Source organism: Penicillium verhagenii, assembly GCF_028828195.1.
Source record: "Penicillium verhagenii strain IBT 33310 chromosome Unknown utg000002l_segment0_segment0, whole genome shotgun sequence".
NCBI classification, from domain to species: Eukaryota; Fungi; Ascomycota; class Eurotiomycetes; order Eurotiales; family Aspergillaceae; genus Penicillium; species Penicillium verhagenii.
In genome coordinates this window covers 1,857,133-1,883,852 of record NW_026643166.1, presented here as the reverse complement: position 1 = coordinate 1,883,852, position 26,720 = coordinate 1,857,133, and the positions used below count along the sequence as shown (strand labels likewise).

General features: G+C 49.5%; 8 protein-coding genes across 8 annotated transcripts; 6 read left to right on the top strand and 2 right to left on the bottom strand.

The window, feature by feature from the left end:
* Positions 1 to 884: 884 nt before the first annotated feature.
* Positions 885 to 1,762, top strand: N7466_000684 (uncharacterized protein; the record flags this gene model as incomplete). The annotated part of the gene is made up of 3 exons (XM_057160082.1): positions 885 to 950; positions 1,019 to 1,145; positions 1,230 to 1,762. The coding sequence occupies 3 exons, from the start codon at positions 885 to 887 to the stop codon at positions 1,760 to 1,762; spliced, it is 726 nt and encodes a 241-aa protein (XP_057026330.1).
* A 772-nt stretch (positions 1,763 to 2,534) lies between these two features.
* Positions 2,535 to 4,096, top strand: N7466_000683 (MmgE/PrpD family protein; the record flags this gene model as incomplete). The annotated part of the gene is made up of 3 exons (XM_057160081.1): positions 2,535 to 2,645; positions 2,680 to 2,993; positions 3,190 to 4,096. The coding sequence occupies 3 exons, from the start codon at positions 2,535 to 2,537 to the stop codon at positions 4,094 to 4,096; spliced, it is 1,332 nt and encodes a 443-aa protein (XP_057026329.1).
* A 394-nt stretch (positions 4,097 to 4,490) lies between these two features.
* On the bottom strand, positions 4,491 to 6,108 carry N7466_000682 (S8 family peptidase; the record flags this gene model as incomplete). The annotated part of the gene is made up of 3 exons (XM_057160080.1): positions 4,491 to 4,676; positions 4,730 to 5,668; positions 5,743 to 6,108. The coding sequence occupies 3 exons, from the start codon at positions 6,106 to 6,108 to the stop codon at positions 4,491 to 4,493; spliced, it is 1,491 nt and encodes a 496-aa protein (XP_057026328.1).
* Positions 6,109 to 7,420: 1,312 nt separating this feature from the next.
* Positions 7,421 to 15,213, top strand: N7466_000681 (Beige/BEACH domain protein; the record flags this gene model as incomplete). Its single annotated transcript, XM_057160079.1, has 6 exons — positions 7,421 to 10,264; positions 10,320 to 10,764; positions 10,826 to 14,322; positions 14,379 to 14,684; positions 14,742 to 15,119; positions 15,184 to 15,213. 6 exons carry the CDS (start codon positions 7,421 to 7,423, stop codon positions 15,211 to 15,213), a joined length of 7,500 nt encoding a protein of 2,499 aa, XP_057026327.1.
* An 880-nt stretch (positions 15,214 to 16,093) lies between these two features.
* On the top strand, positions 16,094 to 17,301 carry N7466_000680 (sedoheptulose-7-phosphate:D-glyceraldehyde-3-phosphate transaldolase TAL1; the record flags this gene model as incomplete). Its single annotated transcript, XM_057160078.1, has 4 exons — positions 16,094 to 16,151; positions 16,218 to 16,229; positions 16,319 to 16,602; positions 16,681 to 17,301. The coding sequence occupies 4 exons, from the start codon at positions 16,094 to 16,096 to the stop codon at positions 17,299 to 17,301; spliced, it is 975 nt and encodes a 324-aa protein (XP_057026326.1).
* A 955-nt stretch (positions 17,302 to 18,256) lies between these two features.
* N7466_000679 (putative transcription factor (Snd1/p100)) lies at positions 18,257 to 22,499 on the top strand (the record flags this gene model as incomplete). The annotated part of the gene is made up of 6 exons (XM_057160077.1): positions 18,257 to 18,269; positions 18,657 to 18,836; positions 18,905 to 19,056; positions 19,131 to 19,227; positions 19,669 to 19,823; positions 19,977 to 22,499. 6 exons carry the CDS (start codon positions 18,257 to 18,259, stop codon positions 22,497 to 22,499), a joined length of 3,120 nt encoding a protein of 1,039 aa, XP_057026325.1.
* Positions 22,500 to 23,190: 691 nt separating this feature from the next.
* Positions 23,191 to 24,089, bottom strand: N7466_000678 (sugar O-acetyltransferase; the record flags this gene model as incomplete). Its single annotated transcript, XM_057160076.1, has 3 exons — positions 23,191 to 23,310; positions 23,391 to 23,787; positions 23,917 to 24,089. The coding sequence occupies 3 exons, from the start codon at positions 24,087 to 24,089 to the stop codon at positions 23,191 to 23,193; spliced, it is 690 nt and encodes a 229-aa protein (XP_057026324.1).
* Positions 24,090 to 24,713: 624 nt separating this feature from the next.
* Positions 24,714 to 26,199, top strand: N7466_000677 (SEC14 family lipid-binding protein; the record flags this gene model as incomplete). The annotated part of the gene is made up of 4 exons (XM_057160075.1): positions 24,714 to 24,970; positions 25,038 to 25,179; positions 25,269 to 25,643; positions 25,699 to 26,199. 4 exons carry the CDS (start codon positions 24,714 to 24,716, stop codon positions 26,197 to 26,199), a joined length of 1,275 nt encoding a protein of 424 aa, XP_057026323.1.
* Positions 26,200 to 26,720: the final 521 nt, after the last annotated feature.

Here is a 26,720-nt window from a genome sequence, read left to right as displayed (position 1 = left end):
ACAACGGTAGGAAGCTTGTTTTTTTAGAAAAAAGAAAGATCAAGTACAAAACTGCAGATTGAGGTATCACAGGGAGTGTGAGAAATAATCGAAAAGAACAGCAAGAGGCAAAATGGGGTCTGGGCCAAAGCCGGCGGTGGAAAAAAACGGTGCTCAATCAGGGTGACATGGACCACCACTACATCGACATAGTGGATCCAGGTACCACTAATGCTACATATCTTTGAACCTCCGAAACCAGATTTGCCGAGACAATGTAATTATATATGCAGACGGTGTCTAGCTTATATAGCTCTGATTCATTTAGACCAGTATTGTAGTTATGATTTATGATTCTCAAACATTGAATGGCCAGCCAAAAAAAAAAGAGAGATGCTAAAAGTTCTCCATGTTCATCTGACCAAAATGCCGATCGTTGCTTATCGCAAACATTTGCGACTTTCCCCACTCGTTATCGGCTAATGTGAGTTGAACTGGATTGGTGAGATAAGTCAAAAGAGGTATAAGTTATTACTGTACTATGTACTATACAGCTGATGATAAAGAAGATAGTTACCACGTGCGTGCATTTCCCACATCTGACAGCCCGTTTCGGGCCCGATTTCTATTGCCACAAGGCTTGAACTATTTGCCACGAGCCTGACTAAAACTGTCCCCAATTTAATTTTTTTTTGCCTTTTTTTCGCGCTTCGACATCATCGATCCACTTTTCTTTCTCTCCCCCCTCTTCGGTTCTCCTCGTGGTCCACTCCAATTTTCGGGGACGCGCTGTGGTTTCTCAGCAACGAATGGAAGAGGAAACAGTGACAACGTCTTGAATCGATCAGAAAGAAAAAAAGAAAAAGCTTGCTTTTAATTAACTCTCTGCTCGAACTTCGGTCGTCATGGCGGAACGCATCCTCATGAACGAGCTTAAGGCTCTGTCAAATGAAAAATGGCTGAAGGTTGAGGTGAGTCGCGCTTGTTCTTGAAATTCATGCAAAATGAAGGGACCTCCCATTTGACATATTCTTTTTAGCTACATGAAGAAAGCATCTTCAACTGGGACATTGCTCTCTTCGTGCTTAACTCTGACTCCCTTTACCATGGTGGCTATTTCAAAGCCCGAATGACGTTCCCCTCAAACTACCCTTATTCCCCTCCTGGTACGTTTCAACCCCCGCTCTAATACTGTTGACTTATGTGCCATACAGAGGAAACTGAAGCTAATGAAAATCTATGTTCTTAAGGGTTCCGCTTCCTCCTCCCTCTCTACCACCCCAACATCTACAAGGACGGCAGAGTGTGCATTTCCATCCTGCATCCACCTGGTGAAGATGAAATGTCTGGCGAGCTCGCTGCAGAGCGTTGGTCTCCAGCACAGCGGGTGGAATCTGTTCTGATCTCCATCCTCTCCCTTCTGGATGACGCCGAGATTTCATCTCCCGCCAACGTTGATGCAGCGGTGATGTTGCGCGACAGCCCAGAGAAGTACCGCGACTTGGTCAAAAAGGATGTCGAAGCCTCCAAGGCTACTGCCCCGGATGATTTCAGCATGCCCAGCCCTGAAGCTGCCCCCGTTGTAGCGGAGAAGGAAGACGCCGACTTTTGGGCCGACTCGGAAGCAGACAGTGACCCATTCGGCGGTAGTGATTCCGAGGAAGAAGGGTCCGACATGGATCAACTGACCGCAAGTGATCTTGATGATCTTGATGATGCGGGGGAGGCTGAGGATGACGATGAGAACGAGGAGGACGAGGAGGATGAGAAGCAGAATCCGTGATATTCAACACCTCGCGATTCATTACAGCGGCCGACATGAGCCATCGGCTACGGCATTGCCTCTCGACTACACCATCATTTTGAACACTGCATTTGGCGCTGGCATACGGACTACAGATTTATGGCGAAGGCGGGCTTTTTTCCACATTTATCAACGCAGGACGCTTTATTTATGGGATTACTTAAACGTGCATTTTACGGAGTCTCGGGCATTTTTGCTTAGTTCACCTTGCTTATCAAGGCTGACGGATTTTATCGCATCAAAAGATCAATTCCTTTACGCTTTGAACTTCTACTTTTCTAATATTTTCTTGTCGTAGTCTTGCTATCGTGGCACGTAGTGGAACCTTATATGGAAGGCCAGTGCTGCTTAAGTTACTTCCAGTATACACGATTTGAACTAAGTGATCTCGGGTGCCCTGGTGAGGTTTAGCCCAAGAAATAATCGACGTGCAACTTCACTCGGGGCGCCGGAACCACTGGCAAAGAATGTGAAAGGTGTCTAACACTCCAATCTGTGACCCCAAATAGTGGGGACTAGCATCTATGTGAATTTGTAGGTACTCAATTTGTCGATATTGTATACTCCGCACGAAAATCTCCTATATCGGAGCAATCATCCAGCCATCATCTAGAGTACCCACCAGGGCCACCACCTCCAAAAAGCTCACCAAGCTTCTCCAACGCCAACATTTCAAAAAATCATTCCCAAAATACTTCAATCTAAACAACCAAAAATCATTCCCAAAATACTTCAATCTAAACAACCAAAAATGGCCACACAAGCCCTGGCCAACTGGTCCGTGGACCTAACCTACACTGCCCTCCCAACCGAAGTAAAAACTGCCGCCATCCGCAGCTTCTATAACTGGGCCGGCTGCACAGTGGGGGGCAGCGCCCACCCCGCAACAAGCATAGCACGCAAAGCGCTCGCCCGATTCTCCGGCCCAGCCACCTCCCGCCTACTGGGCTCGGAGGGGCGGCGTCAATGTCGACGCGATGCACGCCGCATTATTCAACGGCATCGCCTCGCATGTCCACGACTATGACGACACGCATCTGGATACAATCATTCATCCCACGGGACCAGTTGCCTCGGCATTGCTGGCGATGGCCGAATCACTGGAGCGCCCGGTTACTGGGGAGGAATTCATTACTGCACTTGTGGCGGGTGTCGAGGCGGAGTGTAAGGTCGGGCTGGCGGTTTGGCCGAGCCACTATGATGTGGGCTGGTATGTGTCTTCTCCTGTTTTGATGAATTGGCTTTCCAAGGTTCTTGGAATTGCGTGATCGCGTATTGGATGGCATCAATTCTTACCAGAATTTTGCTCGAGTATCTGCGTTGAGTGGAATCTACAAAGAAACAAAATATATACTTAGGCAAGAACTAGTATTTGCTAACCATCGCGGCTTTTGCACTTGTAACAGGCACATCACGAGCTCGACAGGATCCATTGGTGCCGCCGTGGCGGTCTCCAAGCTTCTTGGCTTAAACGCCACCCAAACCGCCCACGCGATCGGCCTCGCTGCAACACAAGTCACTGGGCTACGAGAGATGTTTGGCTCGCACACGAAATCTTTTCATCCGGGTCGGGCCGCTCAAAATGGACTGCTTGCTGCTATTCTAGCCGAGGAGGACTATACCAGCTCGGTTCAGGCTCTGGAAGCGAAACGCGGTTGGGCAAACGTGGTTAGTAGCTCACATGAGCTTGACGCACAGATCGCCAGTCTTGCACCAGGAGGGAGGTGGGAGATTGAACAGAATGCGTTCAAGCCGTTCCCTTGTGGAATTGTGGTGCATCCTATAATTGATGCGTGTATCCAGCTACATGCGGAGCTGGAGCGCGCCGAATTCTCGGTCGATCATATCATGGAAGTGCAGGTGGAGGTTCATCCTCTTGTGCTTGAGCTTACTGGAAAGACATCACCTAAGGATGGATTAGAGGGAAAGTTCAGTGTGTACCATGGTGGAGCGGTTGGGTTGCTGTTTGGAAAGGCGACCCCTGCGCAGTATGATGATGGGGTTGTTACTGACCTGCGGGTTGTGGGATTGAGAAACAGGATTCAGGCGAAAGTGAACGAGAACTTCCGGGCTGATGAGTGTCATGTTACTGTTATGTTGCAGAAGCAAAGTGGTGGGAATGTTACTATTGAGAAGCATGTGGATCATGCGGTGGGGAGCTTGGAACGACCCATGACGGATGCTCAACTAGTGCAGAAATTTGTCGATCAGTGTACCCCTGTGCTTGGCCAGGAAAGAACGGAGAAAGCGAGTCAATGGTGCTGGGATCTAGAGAAACAATCCGACATGCGCCAGGTCAAGGCAGTGTTGTAAACGTTGTAATTACTCAAATGGATTCTACTAGGTACTAGTATATCTCGACGGGAAATTTACGAGAAGCCCTGGAGCAAATACAGAGGATCGTTGAAACACATGTATGAACCCTAAACACATTCTAGATGGTGTCGGAAATGTATCCTTGTAGCGAAGCAATATACTACGGTAATGATAAAGAGCAAACAAGGAACGACTGTTAGGGTAGGGAGTGGGAGTGCAGCTCCGTGGTGTTGGACCACCCCAAAGAAAAGGCCGAAAAGGAAAAAAAAAAAAGGAAAAACGCAAAAGATAAAATCCAAATGAAACGATCTGCGCCGTTGTGTTAATCCGACCATCCATATGCCCCTATGATGAGTCCCGTCACAGACGGGTCCTCAATTGATATTGTAATCTAGGCCATAACAGCATCCTTGATCTCGCTGTAAATGGCACCCATCTCCTTGTGGAAGGTCTTCTCAGCCTCACCGAGAAGCTCCTTGAGACGCTCCTCAACACCAGCCTCAGAGGCAACAGTGTAACCGCCCTCGGAAACGATGTCAGAGTAGTTGGAAGAACCACCACCATTCCAGGCGAGGAGCTATTAAACAAGTCAGTACTATATTCCGCATAATGTTGACTGGGAGAACTTACGTTAGGGGTATCCGAAGGAATGTCGCTAAGAGCGCCCTTGGTAGAGACAGCGATGATGGCCTCCTTGAGCTTCTTGGGAGTGATCTCGGCGACAGCGTAAGCCGAGCTAGATGAGGGCTGCAGAGAAACGTAGTATGCCAGGAGACCAGCAATGTGGGGGGAGGCCATGGAGGTTCCCGAAATAGTGTTCACAGCGTACTGGCTGCCAATCCAGGTGGACAGAATGTTCAGGCCAGGGGCAAAGATGTCAGTGCACTTTCCGTAGTTGGAGAAGTAAGCACGGTCGTCAGAGAGAGTAGAGGCACCGACAGTGACAGCGAGCTCGGCGGCGGCGGGAGAGTAGTTGCAAGCATCAGCATTGTCGTTACCAGCGGCGACGGCGAAGTGAATGCCAGCCTCAACAGCGGCATTGACAGCAAGGTCCAGAGTACGCGAGCTGCCACCACCCAGGGACATGTTGGCAACGCTACCCTTGAAGTTCTTGGCCTTACCGTCCTTGGCAGTCTTGACCTTCTTGATGTGAGCTTCGGCAGCCCACTCGACACCCTTCACGACATCAGACATAGTACCAGAGCCATTAGAGCGCAGGACCTTGACGGCGTAGACGTTGGCCTTCTTGGCAACACCATACTTCTTGCCGGCAATGGTGCCAGAGCAGTGAGTACCGTGTCCGTTTCCATCCTCATCTTCATCACCCTGAGGGATGGTCTTACCCCAGTTGGCACGACCCTCAAAGTCAACGTGCTCAGTGTTGGTACCAGTATCAATAACATAAGCATCAACACCCTCACCGCCCTCCGAGGCGTACAAGTACTTGTTGAAGGTACCGAAAGTAAGGCTGTCACGGTGGGAGATACGAGCCAAACCCCAAGGGGCGTTCTTCTCCAAAGATGGCTCTGCGTTGGCGCGGACCTCAGAGTCCTTCTCGATGTAATCAACCTATTGAAAATAGACGTTAGTAAAGGAGATGACTCATGATTGAGGGGGCGTTCCAAGGTGTGTATACTACTCACATCGGGGTGTCGGCGGACCTGCTCGATGACATCCTCGTGGAAGTGACCGGCGTATCCCATCAGCGAACCAGCGACGTGGAAAGTGTGCTTTACGCCCAGGAAGGCATCATCGTCAAAGCCGAACAGCGAACGCTTCTTCAGCTCCATACGCTGCTGGGAGGAGTGGATATCCTGAACCCAGTCATGGTGAGCGGCGGCAACTGATGAATCAACGTGATTCTTAAACACAATGATGTACGAGTCTGGGATTTCCTCGGCATTCACAGATGAGAGGATGGGGGCAGCGTCGTTGTGGATGGAGCCAACTGCCACGGGTGATGCAGCTGCCAACAGCGGTAGCAGCGATAAGCCGAGGAAGCCTTTCATGATGGTGGTCGACTATGAACGACAGAAATAACAAAGAGAGACTCAAAAGAGAGAAAGGATAAAATAGACAAGAGATAGGCGGAAAGGGGAGGATGGATATAGGTTGTGGTAGGAAGGATGGGTTGAGGACAGGAAGAGGGAATGAGGAGGTGAGGAGAAATGAGGAGGTAATCCAGTGACCTTATCTAGGGGACCCGGGAAGATGATGCAAGCGGGCGATTACATTACAGATACGGGGGCAGATGACTTGTTCGATTTGGCGCTGGCTGCCGATCCCAAGTGGGGAGCGAGGCCGGGGGTGGGCATTACGGTAACGTATGGTAAACAAGGAGCTCAGCAAGCTTTCCCCAGTAACACACGAGCAAAAGAAGGCAAAGATAAAGAGGAGGAAAGCCGGGAATGTCTCTTATCGCACACCATATCACATCATCCTCGTCATACACTGTACACCACTATACATCCACTGGAGCATATATTGGTATTCTTGATGATCATCGTATTTTTTTTTTCGCAAACACCCCTGGGGAAACTAGCCAGTTCGGAATTGTATGGATAAACCAGACTGACTCAAAAAAGGGTCTTGTCGTACTCTTTCCCGGGTACCTGGCAGCGTTGGCCACCGGTCGCACGGACGCCAATAATGTTCTTTTGCGTGACGAATCAAGGCAACTGGAACCTCCGAAGTCGCGTGCTTTCAACTGGGTATTTCCGGATGACGCGATACCTGAGGAAATGCTTAGTCTAGACAGCTTCTGAAGATGATAGTCGATGTACACAAGTAGGTACGCAAGTAGGTACTACAGTACGGAACAGTGATCATTGAATCATTGATCACAAGGGACCCGGTTCTCCACAATTTTAGTAGCTTTCGAAGGTTGATACTTTGGTTATCTCGACTTATCCTTTATCGTCCTTATCATCGCGTAAGTTTACTGCCCAAACGGTGGCAACGATACTCGGACATTACAGCAGGTAAACTTGGGTAAACTTGGCACACGCAAGGCGCCCCCAAACGCCCCCAAAGTCACCTGATAAGCTCCCCGCCGTCAATAGAGCCTCGCCGATCCATTTCCTGTAGCCTGTATGTATGTACAAGGCAGCATCGGGGCTTGTTTGGTCCGGATCATCCTGAACCAACTGTGGTATTTTTACATACTCCGCTTTGGCGTGTCAAGTGGTTTCTGAGACGGTCCCCACCCACCACCACCCTCCCATACCAATGCAGACCGCTTCAATCGTCTCGTCAACCGTCCATTCACGATCTCTGATGGTCCCCTCCCGCCATCGGAACGGTCGTGGATAAGATTTGGCCATGGCTCCGCCGCCCCTCTCCCCCTCCCCTTCCGGATCGACTGAGCGATTAGCCGAAGAGCTGGCACCCGCGCTGGATCAGCTCAAGTCCCTTACGGCGGGCAATCCAATTACATTCCCACAGGCACTGGCGGCCACCGAACCACTCCTCCGCCTCCGCCATACCTTTATCGATGATGCCCGCCCCCGAACCGCTAAAGACACATTTCGACAATTGTGGGGCTTTCAGACCCTGCTGAGCTTGGCTGAACAGCTACCAGAGCTTTATGACATCAATACCCTATCCAAAGAAGAGAGGAAGGAGCTGTTGGCCGTTTACAAGGATGTGCTAGGAGTGCTGGCTGAAGCATTGAAGGATCATTTTGGCAACAGAAGATATTTTGCGCGCAGGATAGTTGAAGGGGGCACTACAGTCCTAGAGCGGTCTTTGAGTGTGCTAGTTGGAAAATTAGACAAGGCTGAAAATGATGCGCAGCAATTGTATGGAGCTGTTCTGGCAGCAGCTCTATGCCAGGAAAGTGTTTCGGGAATTTTCGTGGCATTGAATACGAAATTACAGCAGAGTGCAGGTCCCGGATTGCCAGCGCAGTTGCGGGCTGCTGTGGACCAGTGCATGGGATCTGCCGAGACTGTGGAGGTTGCAGAGCTTCTAGGGCCATTACTTCGCGTTTGGGTGAACCATTCTGCTTCTTCCGGCAATGATATCCTACGCCTTGCTATTCCCGCATGTCTTTGCCAATTAGCTTCTCAATCACTGAGGAACGTTGTGGCTTTACATGCCACTGGTATCCTGACTTCAATTCTACCGCTTTTGTTCGACAACACTCGGCCCGAAAACGAGACAGAGCTATACCAAAATTTGGCTGGGCTCCTGAGTGCCCAAGGAATGAATAATTTGGATGACGCCGTTGCTCTGTACAGAAGAGCACACGAAAACCCACGGGTCTTGAAATTTCTCGTGTCCGCTCTCAAGGCTTCCAAAGAGCCACCTTCGATACAATTTGACATGTCTCTGCATGGCTATTCGTCCGTAGAGTTTGCGACTTTGGGTCGGTCGTTTCCCCCAACTTCTTCAGGCGGCTATACGTTGGCAGCGTGGGTTCGGTTCGACGAGTTCGATGTCAACACGCATACCACACTATTTGGTGCATTCGACTCCAGCCAAACTTGTTTCCTGCTTGCCTACATTGAGAAGGATACCCACAACTTTATCCTTCAAACGTCTATCCGTGGTCTTCATCCTAGTGTCCGGTTCAAGTCTGTCAAGTTTAAACCAGGCCGTTGGTACCATATTTGCATGGTTCACAAACGGCCAAAGCCCACCTCGTCATCCCGAGCATTTTTGTTCGTAGATGGCGAGTTCGTGGAGCAGTTGAAGATTGAATACCCCTCTGTTCCCACCAGTAGCCATCCGAGCAGGCCTCCCCACATTCAAGCATTTTTTGGTACGCCACAGGATTTGGCAATGCGTCTTGGTAAAGGAGTATCAACTTCCAGGTGGTCTCTGGCCAGCGGGATTCTGTTCGATGAGGCCTTCAGTGACGATATGATAGCTGTCTTTTACAATCTTGGACCGCGCTACTATGGTAATTTTCAAGATTGCCTCGGCTCTTTTCAGACCTATAGGGCCTCTGCTACTCTGAATTTACGCAATGAGCACCTTCATCCCGGGAAAGAAGAATCGTCAGATATTGTGACTGCTATCAGGAGACGAGCGAGCACTCTGGTTCGCGAGAATTCAATCTTGATTAATGTTTCTCCTGTTGCCGTTCTTGACGATGATGATACCAACAACGTCGACGAATCACAGCTAATAAAATGCTTGTCAAGGCAGGCAGCAAAGAGCTTACAACAACTAACAAAGGCCGGTGGGAATGCCGTTGCAATCAACGGGGCCACTCCTGCAATTAATGATGGCTTAACTCAGCCACAAGGAGTTGGAATCTTAACTGGTGATCCAGTGGTCGCCGTGCCATGGTCATTAGACGATGCCAGTTGGTGCCTTGGTGGCTGCGCAGCCGTGCATCTAAGCTTGGTACAATCTTCCGGGTCCCCCGATACCCTTCGCTTAGCCGTGGAGGCTCTTTATGAAGCCATTCAAGACAATTGGAGAAACAGTGAAGCAATGGAAAGAGAAAATGGCTATGGCATTCTCGCAGCTCTCCTGCGGGAAAAACTCGGCTTTCAGCTGGGTAATTTCTCATCCAGTAAATCCGCCGTGGCCAACTATAGCCCAGAAGAGCAAATCTCTTTGACACTCGATCTTCTCCATCTGACACTTAAATTTGTTGGATACGATCCCGAGCACCCAAATCAGTCTATAATCACCAACCCCCTAGCATATAGGGTCTTACTGGTTGACATGGATATTTGGCGACATGGGGGACCACCCGTTCTTGACCTGTATTATACTCAATTCCGAGTCTTTGCCACTGACAGCAATTATCACCGCTTTAATGCGAAGCGGCTGGGTCGCATGCGTGTCAGCAAGAAACTAATTGAGACGCTCAAGGCTGGTGAACTTACCTTTGAAACACTCAACCCATGTCTGTCTGCTTTTCGATCGTTGATGGAAAGTAGCATGTCTCCCGATCTCTTACGGTCCTTTGCTTTGTCCATCACATATACACTTCATATGCCTAAGGCCAATGTTAGCCTATCGAAAAAGAAAAGTCTTCGATTCGCAACGCCTCCCTCTCGACCTGGCTCCTCGAAATCGAATACTGGGAAGCATGTATCCGCCACTGCACAAGGTACTGAAATGTTGCAATTGTATGCAGCAGTGTTATGCAATCCTTTAGACTCCGTCCCCTTGAAGAAATTTGCCAAAGCTGTCACAAACAAGGTTTGTCAAAAACTCTTCTCTACTTTAAAAAACACCTTTCTGACGAGACCTGCAGTGGCTTCTTTACCTATCATGTGAAGACGAACCAGAAGTAGTTGTTCTAGCTACCAAGATACTGGCTCGGTTGTTAGTTGTCCATGGTAGCGGGTACAGCAAGAAGTTCTCTGAGAAGAATGGAGGATTCACGATCCTAGAGCATCACTTGAAACGATGGTGGAACGTTCCTGTGCTGTGGATTATCTGCTTTTCCATACTCTTTGGTCGAGATATTGCCCTCATGGACCTTGACAAACCATTTGACGCCCCCGGTCTTTTGAAAATCTTCCTCAGTGACGGAGATCTTCGCATTGTGAATCCTGAGATGCTCCGGGTGATCACTAAAATGATGAAGAGTGGACTGAGAAGTACTGTTCTTGCAAGTGACCCAGCGATACGAACTCAGTCAGAAATTTCAGGTTCAGACTCAAAGAGGTTCAAAATGTCTTCGGTCAATTTCAATGGTACGTTCTCCCCAATTATCCGACACAGGCACGTTCTAACTAACAATTTTCATTGTAACAGATACTCCACTGGAGAACCGCAAAGCGCAAAATACTTCTCTCTTGTCCTCGGTGATAGAGTTTTTAACGGAGGCAAGCACCATCTCACGAAACTTCCAAGAGTTCACCTTTCAGTCTACCTACGTTCAAGAGGTCCTAGATGTTTTGTTTCCAGTCATCGTCAGTTCGGACTCAATAAGTCCCAGTACCGAATTGAATACCAGATATGGTGGGCTTTCATTTGATGATAGCAATCTAGTCATGCGACCTCGCTCGAATACTGCGACTATACTGCAAACCACCACGGTCGACTTTCCAAATAGCCCCGACGAAAACACCGATCTTGCTCGTCGTGGCTCCTTTATTCTTGTATCTTCCGACAAATCGACGCACCAGCCGTCCTCTGCGCGTATTCGGCGTGTTATTCATCCTGCCTTCTCGAATGACAGATTGGCCGTGGATCACCCCCTCATCACGGCTGTTTTTGGGTTGGCTCTCTCCGTGTTTGAAGATCAGCTCTTGGAACGCAAAGACTTCTCTGGTTTGGGCCTATATCAAAAAACCCCCCCTGGGTTCTTAGAGCATCAAGCATACTTCAATTCTTGGATTTTCAATCACCTCCTCTCGACTTTGAGGACGTTGCCTACCTCAAAGCCGCGTCTTCTTCAAGAACCTCGTACTCTCACCAACATTTCTCGCTTTGCATCACACTTAGCCGAGGCTGTTTATGAGGGGTGGTTTATCGATGGAGCTGCTACGACATTGGAAAGCCTTGGTTCAATCTTGGAATATATCCAAAGACCAGACATTTCAAGCTTGAAGAGCATTAGACTGTGCAACCAGGCGGTAGCAACAACCCACTCCACCTTATACAGAGTTGTCTTGTTCGAATTATCGGAGGCCGATGACCATGAATCTCTATCTGTTCTGAAACGTCTCAACTATTGGCAGGTAGTACTTCTTGGTGCAGGAGAGACCGAGTCAAGACATCTCCAGCTACTTTGTTACCTTCTTTACACAAAGCTGATTAGCACGGATGAGGACATTCGCCTGGCTGCTGCCAGTCTTTGGAGAGTTATTTTGGTGCAAAAGCCCGAGGAAATGAATAATATCCTTGCCCATGGGCCCCCTACTCTGCAGCGCCGACTATCAGATGGCTTTGAAGCTCTGGCGGGAATGGAAGACGAGGCCTTCTTACATTGGATTGATGATCAGCGTGATGATCTTGACGCTTTGTTCCTAGGCATTTTGGCTCGAACCTGGGATGCATTCGTTCAAGACGAGAATACGAAAAGCGAGGAATCGGCCAAGAACCGAATCTCAAAGCGCAAGGAAAAGCTCAAACAATGGGTTCAGTTGGAGAAGTTTGATGAAAATGTGATTCGGAAGCATGATGCAACTTTGCCACATTGGATCTCAAATATCTCCGCGTCAGAAACCCTTAAGTCACAGAGATGTCTGCAAGACCTCCAGGACAACTCTTCTTTTATGTGGTCAGCTTTCTCTAATCTCCTGCTGGATCTTCGACGTCCAGGTGGTCTTTTCTCCGAGGAAAAGGAAAGAAAATACAGACTCGACCAGACAGAAGGCCGCAGTCGAATGCGTCTGCGTGTCGTTCCGGATGATTCAGGCGAACGCCATAATTACCAACCCAAACGCAAGAACTCTGAGCCCCCAATGATGAAGATCGACACTCGAGTGCGTGCGCTATCCGAAGGTGAGGCATTGGGGACTCCGACGGGTTTAACAGCGGAGCCAGATACTGTTGATCCCGAGACACAGGATGGGGATCCCGAAGATCGCAGCATCCTAGAAGATAATTTCGAAATGATTGACGACCCCAAAGTTGAACTTGAAGACTACGAGGACAAGAACCGCAGAGTGATGAGGTCGCTTCAACGAGGCGACCAAGTACAGAATGTCTGTAATCAATCACGGATTATTGGTCTTGAGGCCGTTGAAGGTCTTCTCATCATCGGGAAAGACTGTATCTACATTCTAGATAACTTCTTCCAGCGAGCTGACGGAGAGATTGTCAATGTTTGGCAAGCACCCTCTGAAGAGCGAGATCCTTATGTGCGGATGATTGCTGGGCGAGAATCCAACGACGGTCGATCTCAGGAGCATGAAACAAGGAGCTGGAAATGGTCTGACCTAGTCAGCGTCTCTAAAAGACGCTTCCTCTTCCGTGACGTTGGTCTGGAGATATTCTTTACAGATGGCACGAGCTATCTTCTGACTTTCCTTTCTGCGCGAGTGCGAGACGAGCTGTGCAATCAGCTTGGCCAAAAAGCTCCCCAAGTTACTGGGAGTGTAGGTCACTCTCGACCAGAAGACATTTGGCGGTTTGAGACCTTGCGCAGCCAAGAAGATGCACCGCAGTCCCTTGGGTCCAAGTTCGCAAGTGTCTTTGGTCATCTTCCATCAAGCCCAGCGACCCGCAAATGGATTCGGGGTGAAATCTCTAACTTCCATTATCTCATGTTGATCAATACGCTCGCTGGACGGACGTTTAACGACTTAACTCAATACCCAGTATTCCCATGGGTTCTCGCTGATTACACAAGCGAGGAGCTTGATCTCACCAACCCAAAGACTTTCCGTGATCTGTCTAAACCAATGGGTTGTCAAACACCAGATCGTGAAGCTGGTTTCCGTGAACGGTACAATGCATTCGCAGAAATGGGCGATGACAACTCTCCCCCGTTTCATTACGGAACTCACTACTCGTCTGCCATGATTGTCTGCTCATATCTCATCCGCCTCCAGCCCTTCGTCAAGTCATATTTGCTCCTACAAGGTGGGACTTTCGACCATGCAGATCGGCTTTTCTACTCCGTCCGTAAAGCCTGGGAATCAGCATCGCGGGGAAACATGACCGATGTTCGAGAATTGACTCCCGAGTTTTTTTACCTTCCCGAGTTTCTGGTCAATTCTAATAAATACGACTTTGGTGTATTACAGAACATGACAACCGCCATTGATTCGGTGGACCTTCCACCGTGGGCCAAGGGCGATCCCAAAATCTTCATCCAAAAGCACCGCGAGGCCCTTGAGAGTCCTTACGTGTCTGAAAATCTCCATCACTGGATAGATCTTGTTTTTGGCAGCAAGCAAAAGGGTGAGGCTGCTGTGGAGTCTATCAATGTCTTCCACCATCTTTCCTATAAGGGCGCGAAAGACCTGGACGCCATTGAAGATCCGATGGAACGACTGGCTACGATTGGTATCATTCACAACTTTGGTCAAACGCCTCATCAAATCTTCCAGCGAACTCATCCCCAGAGAGAAGATGAGCGACACCGTATTCCCCGTCTGGATACCCTAGCGGAATCATTGACCCAGATGCCACTTTCGCTTCTCGATATTGAAGAACGGGTGAACACTCTGTCGATGAAGCAGGATCGTCTCTTATGCACTGCTGCACTCCGACTCAATGTCCCACCAATGTACGACCAGTATATGGAATGGGGCTTCTTTGATGGAAGCGTACGCTTCTACTCCACTGATAGTCGCAAGGTATGGCTTTGCACACCCCCTCTCCTACTATTATTGATTATCCTAACCCTTCTTAGCTTCTCGGGCATTTTGAACGCCTCCATGTTGGTCAACTTTCATACGCCAGCTTCGCGGACTCACGCACACTGATTACCTGTGGAACGGACTGTACTATTTCTTTATGGACGGTGACCTCAACCTCTCGGTCGATTGATCTGCAACCCATTGGCTCCCTTTTCGGTCATCGCGCCCCAGTGACCGTTCTTGCGGTTTCCCGATCATTCAGTGCCCTGCTGTCAGTCTCTACCGATGGACAAATTATGTTATGGGACTTGAATCGACGATGCTTTGTGCGGGCTCTTCCACCCAATGGCACAGTCGATGTAAGTACTTCCTTTGTGATTACACTCCACCTCTGTGCCTTGTTAACCAAATTCCAGTGCGCTCGAATTAATGATGTGACCGGCGATATTATGGTCTGCCGTGGCAATCGTATCACTATGTACACGCTGAATGGAGATGTGCTAGTTGATCAGCCCGTTTGTGAATCTAGCGAAGACCACGTTCTATCCTGTGTCTTTTATGAGGGCGTCCAAAATGAATGGCTCGAGCGTGAGCTCGTGCTGACCGGCCACAGTCGAGGTGTTGTCAACATCTGGGCCAAGAACATTCATGATGGAGTCTTTGAGCTGGAACTTATCCGGCAACTGCACCATACGGACAGTAGTAGAGACAATGGAGCGAATATCTCCGCTGGGATCAGTTGCATTCTGGCTCTTCCCCAGGTTGTGTATACGGGAGATGAGGCAGGTCGAGTGGTGAGTAACACACTGTTTTTTGATTCATTTGCCCCTTGGAAACATTGGACTAACTAGGCTATAGTACGAGTGGAATTGTATCCAGCGGCGTTGATCCTCCGGCATATAATTCCGTCCCCGATGCGGCTATTGAAGTTGTTCGGAAGACTGTCCTCCTGGGTTGGTGGAAGAACCGCGATTCTACATTAAACCGGAGTGACCACTAAAAGCACGTGGCGTTCTTGTTCCAAACCGGGTATGCCTTTGTATTTTCTTGTTTTTATTTTCTAGTCGCATCATCTGGACCGTGACCTGAATCCGGGGAATTTCTTTTTTAGCGCTGCATATACATAGCGGGAATGGACAGCATTCAGCACATATGCCAACCCCGTAAAAACATGATATTTAACCGGATCCCGGTGAGGGAGAGTGCAGGCCCCGTTGCAATCTAGTGGGCCGTTGGCCGGTCGACCATCCTCCGGATGGCGCTGCCGGAGCACTCTGCGCCGAATCATCGTTCCTCAGGGTCTTCACCAACACAATGGAGTCATTCTCGAGGTTTGTTATTGGGGTTAAAACGGAACTTTGAAGCGATGGTTGTAAGTTGAGCCAAACCGTTATCGAAAAAATCCAATCTGCGAATGATGTAGGGATATCTCCTTAGTGTACCTGAATGCGCGTAGAATGGAGGGGTAAAAGTAGCCAAAAGCGGGAAAATCAATTCAAGTGATTTCATTATGCAGCGTCATGTGCCCCACTTTACATCCCACCTGGAAATCAACGATTCGGTACTTCCGTTGACTATGTACGACTCATAATCAACAGAAGTACCTCCATGTACTCCGTAATAGCTCACCTGTTTCTAAACCATGGACCTTCCCACCCCGCGCCTCTAAATACTCTCTCCTCGCCACTTTTCTCTCCTCTTCATTCTTCCTCCATCCTCTTCAATTAATTCTCTTGTCTAATTTCCCTTCACACATCCTCCCATAATTATGTCTTCTTCTCTTGAGCAGCTCAAGGCCACCGGCACCGTCGTGGTCTGCGACTCTGGTAAGTTCTATCCGATTCCTCCGGGATGAGCATGCATTGAACAATCCACTAACTTACGCTATATAGGTGACTTTGCCAGTATGTAACTCCTTGCGTTGCCACCAGGTGGCGCCAAACTGTTCAAGCGAACAACCATTCCTTGCGTCTAGATAACTAACGTGTCACAGCCATCGGCAAGTACAAGCCCCAGGATGCCACCACCAACCCCTCCTTGATCCTGGCTGCCTCCAAGAAGCCTGAGTATGCTGCCCTCATCGACGCTGCCGTCGCCCACGGAAAGCAAAAGGGCAAGACCGTTGACGAGCAGGTCGAGGCCACCCTGGACCGCCTGTTGGTTGAGTTCGGCAAGGAGATTCTGAAGATCATTCCCGGCAAGGTCTCTACTGAGGTTGATGCCAAGCTCTCCTTCGACACCCAGGGTTCCGTCGACAAGGCCCTTGAGATTATTAAGGTATGCATCACATATTACCATTGAGATTGAAAATCTTCAAACGAAAAAAAATAACCAGGAAACTGACAATGACGTCAGCTGTACGAGGAGAACGGTATCTCCAAGGACCGTGTCCTGATCAAGATCGCCTCTACCTACGAGGGTATCAAGGCCGCCCACATCCTGCAGTCCAAGTACCAGATCAACTGCAACCTTACCCTGATGTTCTCCCTCGTCCAGGCCATCGCCGCCGCTGAGGCCGGTGCCTTCCTCATCTCTCCCTTCGTCGGCCGTATCCTGGATTGGTTCAAGGCCGCTCACAAGCGCGACTTCACCCCCCAGGAGGACCCCGGTGTCAAGTCCGTCGAGGCCATCTTCAACTACTACAAGAAGCACGGATACAAGACCATTGTCATGGGTGCCTCGTTCCGCAACGTTGGTGAGATCACCGAGCTTGCTGGCTGCGACTACCTGACCATCTCCCCCAACCTCCTTGAGGACCTGTACAACTCCACCGAGGCCGTGCCCAAGAAGCTCGACTCCGCCAACGCTGCCAACCTTGACATCCCCAAGCGCGAGTACCTCAACAACGAGGCCTCTTTCCGCTTCGACTTCAACGAGGAGGCCATGGGTGTTGAGAAGCTCCGTGAGGGTATCTCCAAGTTCGCCGCCGATGCCGTTACTCTCAAGGACCTCCTCAAGGCCAAGATCCAGGCTTAGATATGAGAGGTTTTGTTTTAATTTTCGCTGTTACCCTCCTTTTTTACAGTTATGATTTGTAAATTGGCAATCCTCAAAAACGTTGGAATCGGTAGATACGACTTGATGAATATGAATATTTCTTTTCTGCAACAATATTTGATCCGTGCATTTCCAAGGTTATACATAAGAGATCTAAACATTAGAGATTTTTGGCCTTGAAACGATTCTTAAAGTTAACGATCAGTTGATACATACTACCTACTCGAATTGCGTCCCAAGGTTGCAAACACGTACCAAATGAATTCCACCTTGGAACATTTGAAATGCTGGTATACTGCACGTGGCGTCGATCATAGGCGGCATCTCCGGCCTCCAAGTGGACAAGGTAGGCCCGACACATCCGAGACCAAAAAAAAGGATCTGGACCGTGTCGGCTTATTCAGGATTCCTAATGACCATCGGAATGAACCCCGCAGTCGTACATAGTGTGACTCTGTAATACGCTATGACCTTTGTTCGATTTGATTTTTGATTTGGGTAACAATGTGATATTAAAATAATCATATTTTCAATTTACTATAGGGATTTGAGAAATTTCAATCTGAGTACATACATACTACTACTAGTATGTAGTATATGCAAATCATTCAATACTCCTTGAAGCTATAAGCTATAGCTGGAGTTAAAAAAGTTCGGCATTATGTCATTTCCCCTCGTCCCGCTTAGGAAGGTGGGGGGAATGTGTTTTGGTGCGGTAATTGGGTATCTGGTACCAGCATCCCCCAGCATATTTTGCAGTTCATATCAGGTATCAGGTACCTGAAGAGGTATGGAAGGTTCCCGGTAACGCAGTCACGTCAACATCATCCGCTTATTATTCTGCTACTCCCGCCTTCCTCCTCTCCTCTTCTTCCCCTCACAAATAATCATTTCTCTCAAAAGATTCAAATCAATTGAAATAATAACCGTCAAAATGGTCAAGGCTGGTAAGTGTGTTATATGACATCCTTTTTTTATGTTCTCAGTTAGATTAGAGCTCTGTTATTGGATCTTTCCCGTCTCCACGTCCGTGGCAAAGGACCTTCGGGCTCGGGTGAGCACATTTGAGCACCTTGGGGATCTGCTCGGACCTATCGGCTTTGCTCCCCGATCCCAATACCTCTCCACCAGATCTTATACTTCTGCAGCTATCCAAGCTATGAACCATCTGATTTGCCGTAGAGGGGGGTTATTTGCTGGTTGGAAAGCTTGCGGGACCGGGAGGGTCAGATCATCCCGAGCTTCTCCAAAGGCTCGAGGCGGATTGACATTCCATCTGCGTTCTGGAACTTAAATTTTTCCATATCGAGTCCCATGCTAATAATCTCTCCTAGTTGCTGTTATCCGTGGTGACTCGAAGATTTCCGGTACTGTTACCTTTGAGCAGGCCGCCGAGTCCAACCCCACCACCATCACCTGGAACATTACTGGCCACGACGCCAACGCTGAGCGTGGTTTCCACATTCACCAGTTCGGTGACAACACCAACGGTTGCACTTCCGCTGGTCCTCACTGTAAGATGAACCGCACAGCAATCAATATATATATACGCAAGCTTCTTAAGACTCACCATCCTCTTTAGTCAACCCCTTCGGCAAGACCCACGGTGCTCCCACTGATGCCGACCGTCACGTTGGTGACCTTGGTAACTTCAAGACCGATGCTGAGGGCAACGCCACTGGCTCCGTTCAGGACAAGCTTGTCAAGCTGATCGGTGCCGAGAGCGTTCTGGGCGTAAGTTTTGGTCCCAATCAACCCATTTGATTCATTGATGACGTGACCGGGATTTTTACTGATAATTCTAACAGCGCACTCTTGTTGTCCACGCCGGCACTGATGACCTCGGCCAGGGTGGCAACGAGGAATCCAAGAAGACCGGTAACGCTGGACCCCGTCCTGCCTGTGGTAAGTGCTCTCTTTGCTTAATAGTTAACCTGTGCCACTCACTAATCAAATGTCCAGGTGTCATTGGTATTGCCGCTTAAATTTGATGAATAAGGTCTGGTATCCCCCCATCTTTTTTGGAAGATGAAAAGTTCAGGACATTTTCCTGGCTAGGATGAGATGAATTCAATGTCAATTATTACCTATTTTGATCCCAATTGATCAGTTGTAAAGTGTATATTCAATGTTGCCGAGGTGCTCGTTATACTTCGCCGTATAGCCTAAATCGTTGTGGCCAAGTGCGCAGACCGCTTTCCCCCACATACTAGTAAACACCGGCCACGTTTCGCCTCCGGAGCTGGTTGCCCCTTCTTGATCAACTCCACTGTCGTTGTCCATTCACTCATCAATTGATTTGTCTTTTCCATAATTGAAATACCCCGTGCTACCTTTCTGCGGTAGTGGTGCTCTTTTCCACCATGCCTTTCGAAGCTCGCGTCAAGTCCGTGCTGTCAGGCGACACAGTTGTCCTGTCGCATGTCACCAATCCTACACAAGACCGCGTCCTGAGCTTGGCCTATGTCTCCGCTCCTAGATTAAGGCGAGAGGGCGATGAGGTATGTGCTCTTTGGTATCAATTGGGTATTCCAATTGGTCGCCCTTGCCTTTCATCCCCAGTTTCACATCCCGTGAGAGTTGTTTGGAGTTGCAGATCATTTAACTGGGAAATCGAGCAAGAGTTGAACTAACAACATGTTGAATTACCATAGGCATATGGCTTTCAATCCCGTGAATTTCTCCGTGAACTCCTTGTCGGCAAGGTGATTCAATTCCAAGTCGTATACACTATTCCCACCGGCGCCAAGCGTGAATATGGTATTATCAGACTACCTGGCTTCAACGCCCAGTTGCCTGATATCTGTGTGCAAGAGGGTTGGGCTCGGGTTCGTGAGGAGGCGGGAAAGCGTAGTGACGAGTCCCCTGAGACCGTAGAGCTGCTTGGTCGGTTGCGCGCGTTGGAGTCATTGGCCCAGAGTGAGAACAAGGGTGTCTGGGCATCTTCAGACAACGGTCTGATCGACACAAACAATGAGTCCTGGACTAGTGCAGCGCTTGTCCAGAAGTTCAAGGGTGTCCAGATGGAGGGTATCATTGAGAAAGTTCTGAATGGCGACCGTGTGGTGCTACGTCTATTGGTGTCGCCAAAGGAACACGTTCAGACTGTTGTTGCTGTGGCTGGAATCCGGGCCCCCTCGGCCAAGCGCACAACCGCCGAAGGCAAGGAGCAGGCTGCTGAGCCAAATGGTGATGAGGCGCAACAATTTGTGGAGGAGCGTTTGTTGCAGCGCAAGGTGAAGGTCACCTTGCTTGGAGTTACACCACAAGGCCAACTCGTGGCAACCCTTCTCCACCCTAACGGAAATATCGCTCGATTCATTCTGGAGGCTGGTCTCGCACGCTGCCAGGATCATCACTCAACACTTCTCGGCGCCGATATGGCCCTCCTTCGTCAGGCGGAGAACACCGCCAAGGATGCGCGCAAGGGTGTCTTCACCGGCCACGTTGGATCTAAATCTAGCGGTGCCACCGCTGCTGACTACACCGTTACCCGTGTGCTGAATGCCGATACTATCTTCATTCGCAACAAGGCCGGTCAGGAGAAGAAAATCAGCCTCACCAGCATTCGCCAACCAAAGCCCTCTGACCCCAACCAGGCTTTGTTCGCTGCCAATGCTAAGGAGTTCTTGCGCAAGCGTGTTATCGCTAAGAATGTCAAGGTCACAGTGAACGGCAAGAAGCCCGCGAATGAGGGATATGAAGAACGCGAGGTTGCTACTGTTGTCCAGGGCGAGACCAACATTGGCCTAGCCCTCGTCGAGGCTGGATACGCTTCCGTTATTCGTCACCGTATGGATGATGATGATCGTTCACCTGATTATGATGCTCTCCTTGCTGCCGAGGCCGAAGCGCAAAAGGAGGGCCGTGGAATGTGGTCTGCCAAGCCCCCTAAGACTAAGCAATACGTGGACTACTCCGAGAATGTCCAGAAGGCTAAGCTTGAGGTCGGTGTGCTGCAACGTTCCAAGCGAATCCCCGCCGTTGTCGACTTTGTTAAGTCTGGCTCTCGTTTCACCGTCCTGGTTCCTCGTGAGAACGCTAAGTTGACCTTGGTGCTTTCCGGCATCCGTGCCCCCCGATCTGCCCGTGGTCCCAATGAGGCTGGTGAGCCCTTCGGTCAGGAAGCCCATGATCTGGCCAACCGCCGCTGTATGCAGCGGGATGTTGAGATTGATGTCGAGACCATCGACAAGGTCGGTGGATTCATTGGCAGCCTGTACATCAACAAGGAGAACTTCACCAAGGTTTTGCTGGAGGAAGGTCTTGCTACAGTACACGCTTACTCAGTTGAGCAGTCCGGTCACGCCGCCGAGTACTATGCCGCCGAGGAGCGTGCCAAGGAAGCTCGCAAGGGTCTGTGGCACGACTACGACCCGGCCAAGGAGGCCGCCGAGGCCGAAGCTGCCGCGACAGCTGCAAGCGCTAGCGCTACTGATAACGAGGCCGCCCCAGCTCAGCGCCGCAAGGACTACCGCGATGTGATGGTCACCTACATCGACCCGGAGACTGCCCGCCTCAAGGTGCAGCAAATCGGCACTGGAACCGGCGCTCTGACCGAGCTCATGTCCGCTTTCCGCTCATTCCACATCAACAAGGCCAACGACACCCCTCTGACAGGTCCCCCCAAGGCCGGTGACTGGGTCGCCGCTCAATTCAGCGAGGACAACAACTGGTACCGTGGCAAGATCCGCCGCAACGACCGCGAGAAGGAGACCGCCGAGGTGGTCTACGTTGACTACGGAAACTCCGAGTCCGTCCCCTGGTCCAGCCTGCGCCCTCTCACCCAGCCCCAGTTCTCAGCCCAGAAGCTCCGCCCCCAGGCCGTCGATGCTGTCCTCTCCTTCTGCCAGTTCCCTACCTCCCCCGACTACCTCCAGGATAGCGTGGACTTCATCAGCGACCAGGCCTTTGACCGCGAGCTCGTTGCCAACGTCGACTTCGTCGACGCCGAAGGCACCCTTCACGTCACCCTTATGGACCCCACCGATGCCAAGAGCATTGATCACAGCATCAATGCCGATATCATCACTGAGGGTATGGCCATGGTTCCCCGCAAGCTGAAGGCCTGGGAGCGCGCCTCGGCCGACACTCTGGACAAACTGCGTGTCCTCGAGGATGAGGCCAAGGCTGAGCGCCGCGGCATGTGGGAGTACGGTGACTTGACTGAGGATTAAATCCTCGGCGCCGGCTTTTGAGGATTTTTGCCCTGGGGTGGGTTCTTTTTCTGTATAAAACTGGTATTGGGTCATGGGAAACGAAAATTCTTGTGCCATATGATTTGCAGCCTTCTCGGATTTTTCTTGTATTTGTTCCTTTGTGTTTGTTTTGAAGGGCTGGAATGGCCCTATGCAATTTTAGTGACGGTAGTTTTGCCCGTCTTCAATACCATCATCGTGGATTGGGTTTTGATTTTATTCAATCTTACAGAATCCAAGACTAAATTCGAATCCATAATATTCCATACTCCTTCCTTCTTACATACACAGACATGTCTCGACATCTGGACTGATCAATTGATGCATATAACGATATTCAAATGTTCAGAAAGTACCCCAGAAGTAGATAAGGAAGCCGATTCGACTCTGGCTCGATCCCAACCTTCGGCAAATTTTCTTTTGGAGATTCAAATGTTTAGCTTAAATATGTCGCATCTTGAATTCTCTGAATAAATGTTCTATATATTTGATGAATTTGATCGTTTCAAATGTTCAAATGTTTGAAAATGCTCGGTACTTAATGTTGATGAACGCTCGATTAATCATCGAAGAAAACCACGATGATGGAACTATATGAAATCCACTTTTTCTATCTATATTATTCACAGAAAATTGCACATCAAACGACAGGGAACGATAGTTCGCAATATCAAGACCCGTTGACTGCGCTTTGCACACTGGCCCGGGGGTTGTTCGACTTACCACTGCGCTCAATCTTGCGGAGAATCTTGGCTGGGTTTCCAGCCACAACATGACAAGCCGGAACATCCTAGATACAGTAAAGCAATGAAATCAGTGTCCGAAAATCAATGCAGAAGACATCTGAAAAACAAAAAGAGTATTGATTACCTTTGTGACCACGCTGCCCGCGCCGATGGTACATCCGTCACCAATTGTCACTCCCGGCAGGATAATGACATTTCCAGCAATCCAGCAATCTTCTCCGACAGTGATTGGACGGCCTAGCTCTGGTCCATTGGTACCGTCACGCAAATCAGGGTCTAATGGGTGTGTGCCGCTGAAGAAGCACACGTTAGGCCCGATAAGAGTGCGTGCTCCGATTGACACGAGGCATGTGTCGAGGATGGTACAGTTGAAGTTGATAAAAACGCCACTTCCGACTTTTATGTTGGTCCCGTAATCAATGTTAATGGGTCTTTCAATCCACGGGTATTCGTGTAAAATGGAGTCCTCCTCTTCATCTGTTGCTCCCGCAGGTGGTAGAGGTCGGGGGTCATTTGTTATACTTTACGTGTCCTTTTGTATTAGCAGATGCAGATTATGTATTTAGGGGTCGATTTCCAAGAATGGTATGCAGGAATGACCAGACATCATGTACATAACGTGGATGCATGGGTTGGAGAGTGCGACATACTCTTTCCAGTATGCGGCCAGTTCTCTTCGTGATAATTCCCCCGCACGGTTAAGTTGGCCGACAATACGTCCGCATCGTTTGCGCGCGGCAACTAATTCTGGAGAGAAAGCGTAATAGAGCTCTCCTCGCTCCATGCGGGCCAGATTCTCTTTTTCATCGATGTTGGATAGCATGGTTGGGTTCAAATGTTGGGAAGTTGTTAAAGGACCGTCAATCTTTCTGGATAGTGTTTGAGGAATATATGTTATCTCGACTCTGCTTATTGGCCCGTGCAGTGGTTTATACCCCGCAGGTTCATTGATTACAAGATTTCATCTTTACCTTGGAACCTCACATGAGTATGGCAGAAAAATGTCTACATTTCGGGGGATATTTTGCGTATGATAGATCACATTTATACTATGTACAAAAGTCCTGGGCAGGGGATGTTTAGAGCCAATCAACGCCCTGAATCAGTCTTTTCCAGCTTTGAAACAAGCACGATCACATCAACTCTAGAACTGCAACAATGTACAAGTAAGATGGTAGATTTCTGTTTGAAATCTAGTACAAGCTGATCTACAAGAGAGCTAGAACAATGTAGATCGATCAAATCCAACCATCTTAACCCCTGGCTTAAAGCCGGAACATCCGAAATCGGGGAAGGGGGGGTTGTTTCCAGGGTTCAGGAGATACTCCGCAGATTCATATCGTTGCGGCTGACCGCTTCTTCTTTTTTTCCTCCCCGATCACCTCCACCACCTTCATTTCAATCTTTAATAGGGGACGATCCTTTGAAAATCCAAAGAGCCGCAATCATGCTCTGGCGAACAAAATCCCACCACAGTCAGACCTCCGTGGCGTCTGCCTCCAACAATGACCCTGCCGCCTCCGCCACCGCCGCCGCGGGCACCGCATGGCTTGCGGGCCATCTGCACCATCTCACACCGGAGCAAGAAGAGAAGCTAGTCGAGTTCAAGACAGTTTGTACTGAGCGCGGATACTACACTCCCGCCGTTGCATCGGCAGAGGGTGTGGAAGAGAAGCCCGCGAGCCACGATGATGCGACCATCCTGTATGTGGCAATGATTCAAGACTCGAACGCCCCGTTAGGTCAATTGATACTTACCATTTCTCAATAGGCGCTTTTTGCGCGCTCGCAAGTTCGACGTCGAGGGAGCATGGGCTCAATTTAAGGATACAGAGGACTGGCGCAAGGAAAATGCTATCGAGTCGTTGTACCAGAACATTGGCGTGGACTCGTACGAGGCCGCACGCCGAATGGTTCGTACTAATCCGCACTTTCCCCTGTCTCCTATAATGCAGCAAGTGAAGTGCCAATTGACTAACCTATGGCTATCACCTTCATATAGTACCCGCAATGGACTGGCCGTCGTGACCGACGCGGTATCCCTATCTACGTCTTCGAGATTCAGCACCTCAACTCCAAGGCTATGGCCGCTTACAATTCTACCATGAGCACTGGTACCCCCGAGACCCACAACTCGTCTTCTGTGCCCGCACGCTTACTCAACTTGTTCGCTTTGTACGAGAATCTTCTGGGATTCGTGATGCCATTGTGCTCAGCACTGTCGCGGCCTAACCCGGAGACACCCATTGTGACCTCCACCAATATTGTCGACGTGAGCGGCGTTGGGTTGAAGCAATTCTGGAACTTGAAGAGCCACATGCAAGATGCTAGTGTGTTGGCGACGGCGCATTACCCCGAGACTTTGGATCGTATCTTTGTGAGTTTTGTTTCCACTGAGTTGTTGACGAGGCGTGTTTCTAACCGGTGAACAGATTGTCGGAGCACCTGGTTTCTTCCCTACTGTCTGGGGTTGGATCAAGCGCTGGTTCGATCCTGGAACCACTTCTAAAATCTTCATTCTGTCTGCTGCCGAGGTGCAGCCCACTCTGGCTTCCTTCATGGACCCTGCTAGTATCCCGAAGCAATACGGTGGCGAGTTGGAGTGGCAATGGGGCGACATGCCCAACTTGGATGAGCCCGCCAGCGAGTTGCTGAAGGGCGTTCAGGTTGAAGAGGGCAACAAGACTGGTCTTTTGAAGGGTCCGATTCTGTTCAAGGGCGATGAGATCGAGGTGTTGGGTACCGAGAATGGTCAGGAACGCCGAAACACCATCCCCGTTTCTAAGCAGCCCACCTCAGAAGCCACCAAGCCCACTGAGTCTGCGAGCAGTGACGCTGAACTTACCCCCGTCCCCACAGATAACGAGAAGGCAGCGGTGAACGTTGATCAGGTCACAACTGAGGAAACTCAAACCACCACTACTGCGGCATAGAACCATAGAATCGCAAACGTGATCGGAACATAATCCAAGACCGTAGGATGTCGATCATATTCATACCACTCAACCAAACCGAGGCTTTTTCTTTCGTCTCATGAGCACATAGGCATCGTGTCTAGGTGCCTTGGAGTTGTTTGATGAGTATATCAGATTTTGCATGTGGAGTTGCATCAAGAGGGCCTTTGCGTCCCAACATTTTTTATTATTATTATTATTTTCGGGGGGTTTTCTAGGCTTCGTCATTTGTGGGCTGTCAGCCGCTGAGCCTGTTTTATAATTCGCCTACTTTTTTCTTTCTTTCTTTCCGACGAAGACAACGATCGCAGACAATCCTCCAGGACTATTGTTGGGCTTGGTTTGGCTTTTTTGATCTATGCCTGACCTTTTTGGTATCTGTTTATATTCCCTTGGGTTGATACATATGCGTGGTAGATAGAGACCCCATGTTGCCTGGGATGTTTTGTATTAATTCTTCTTGGACAAGAAATCATTCAAATGTTCAATGTTATCCACTC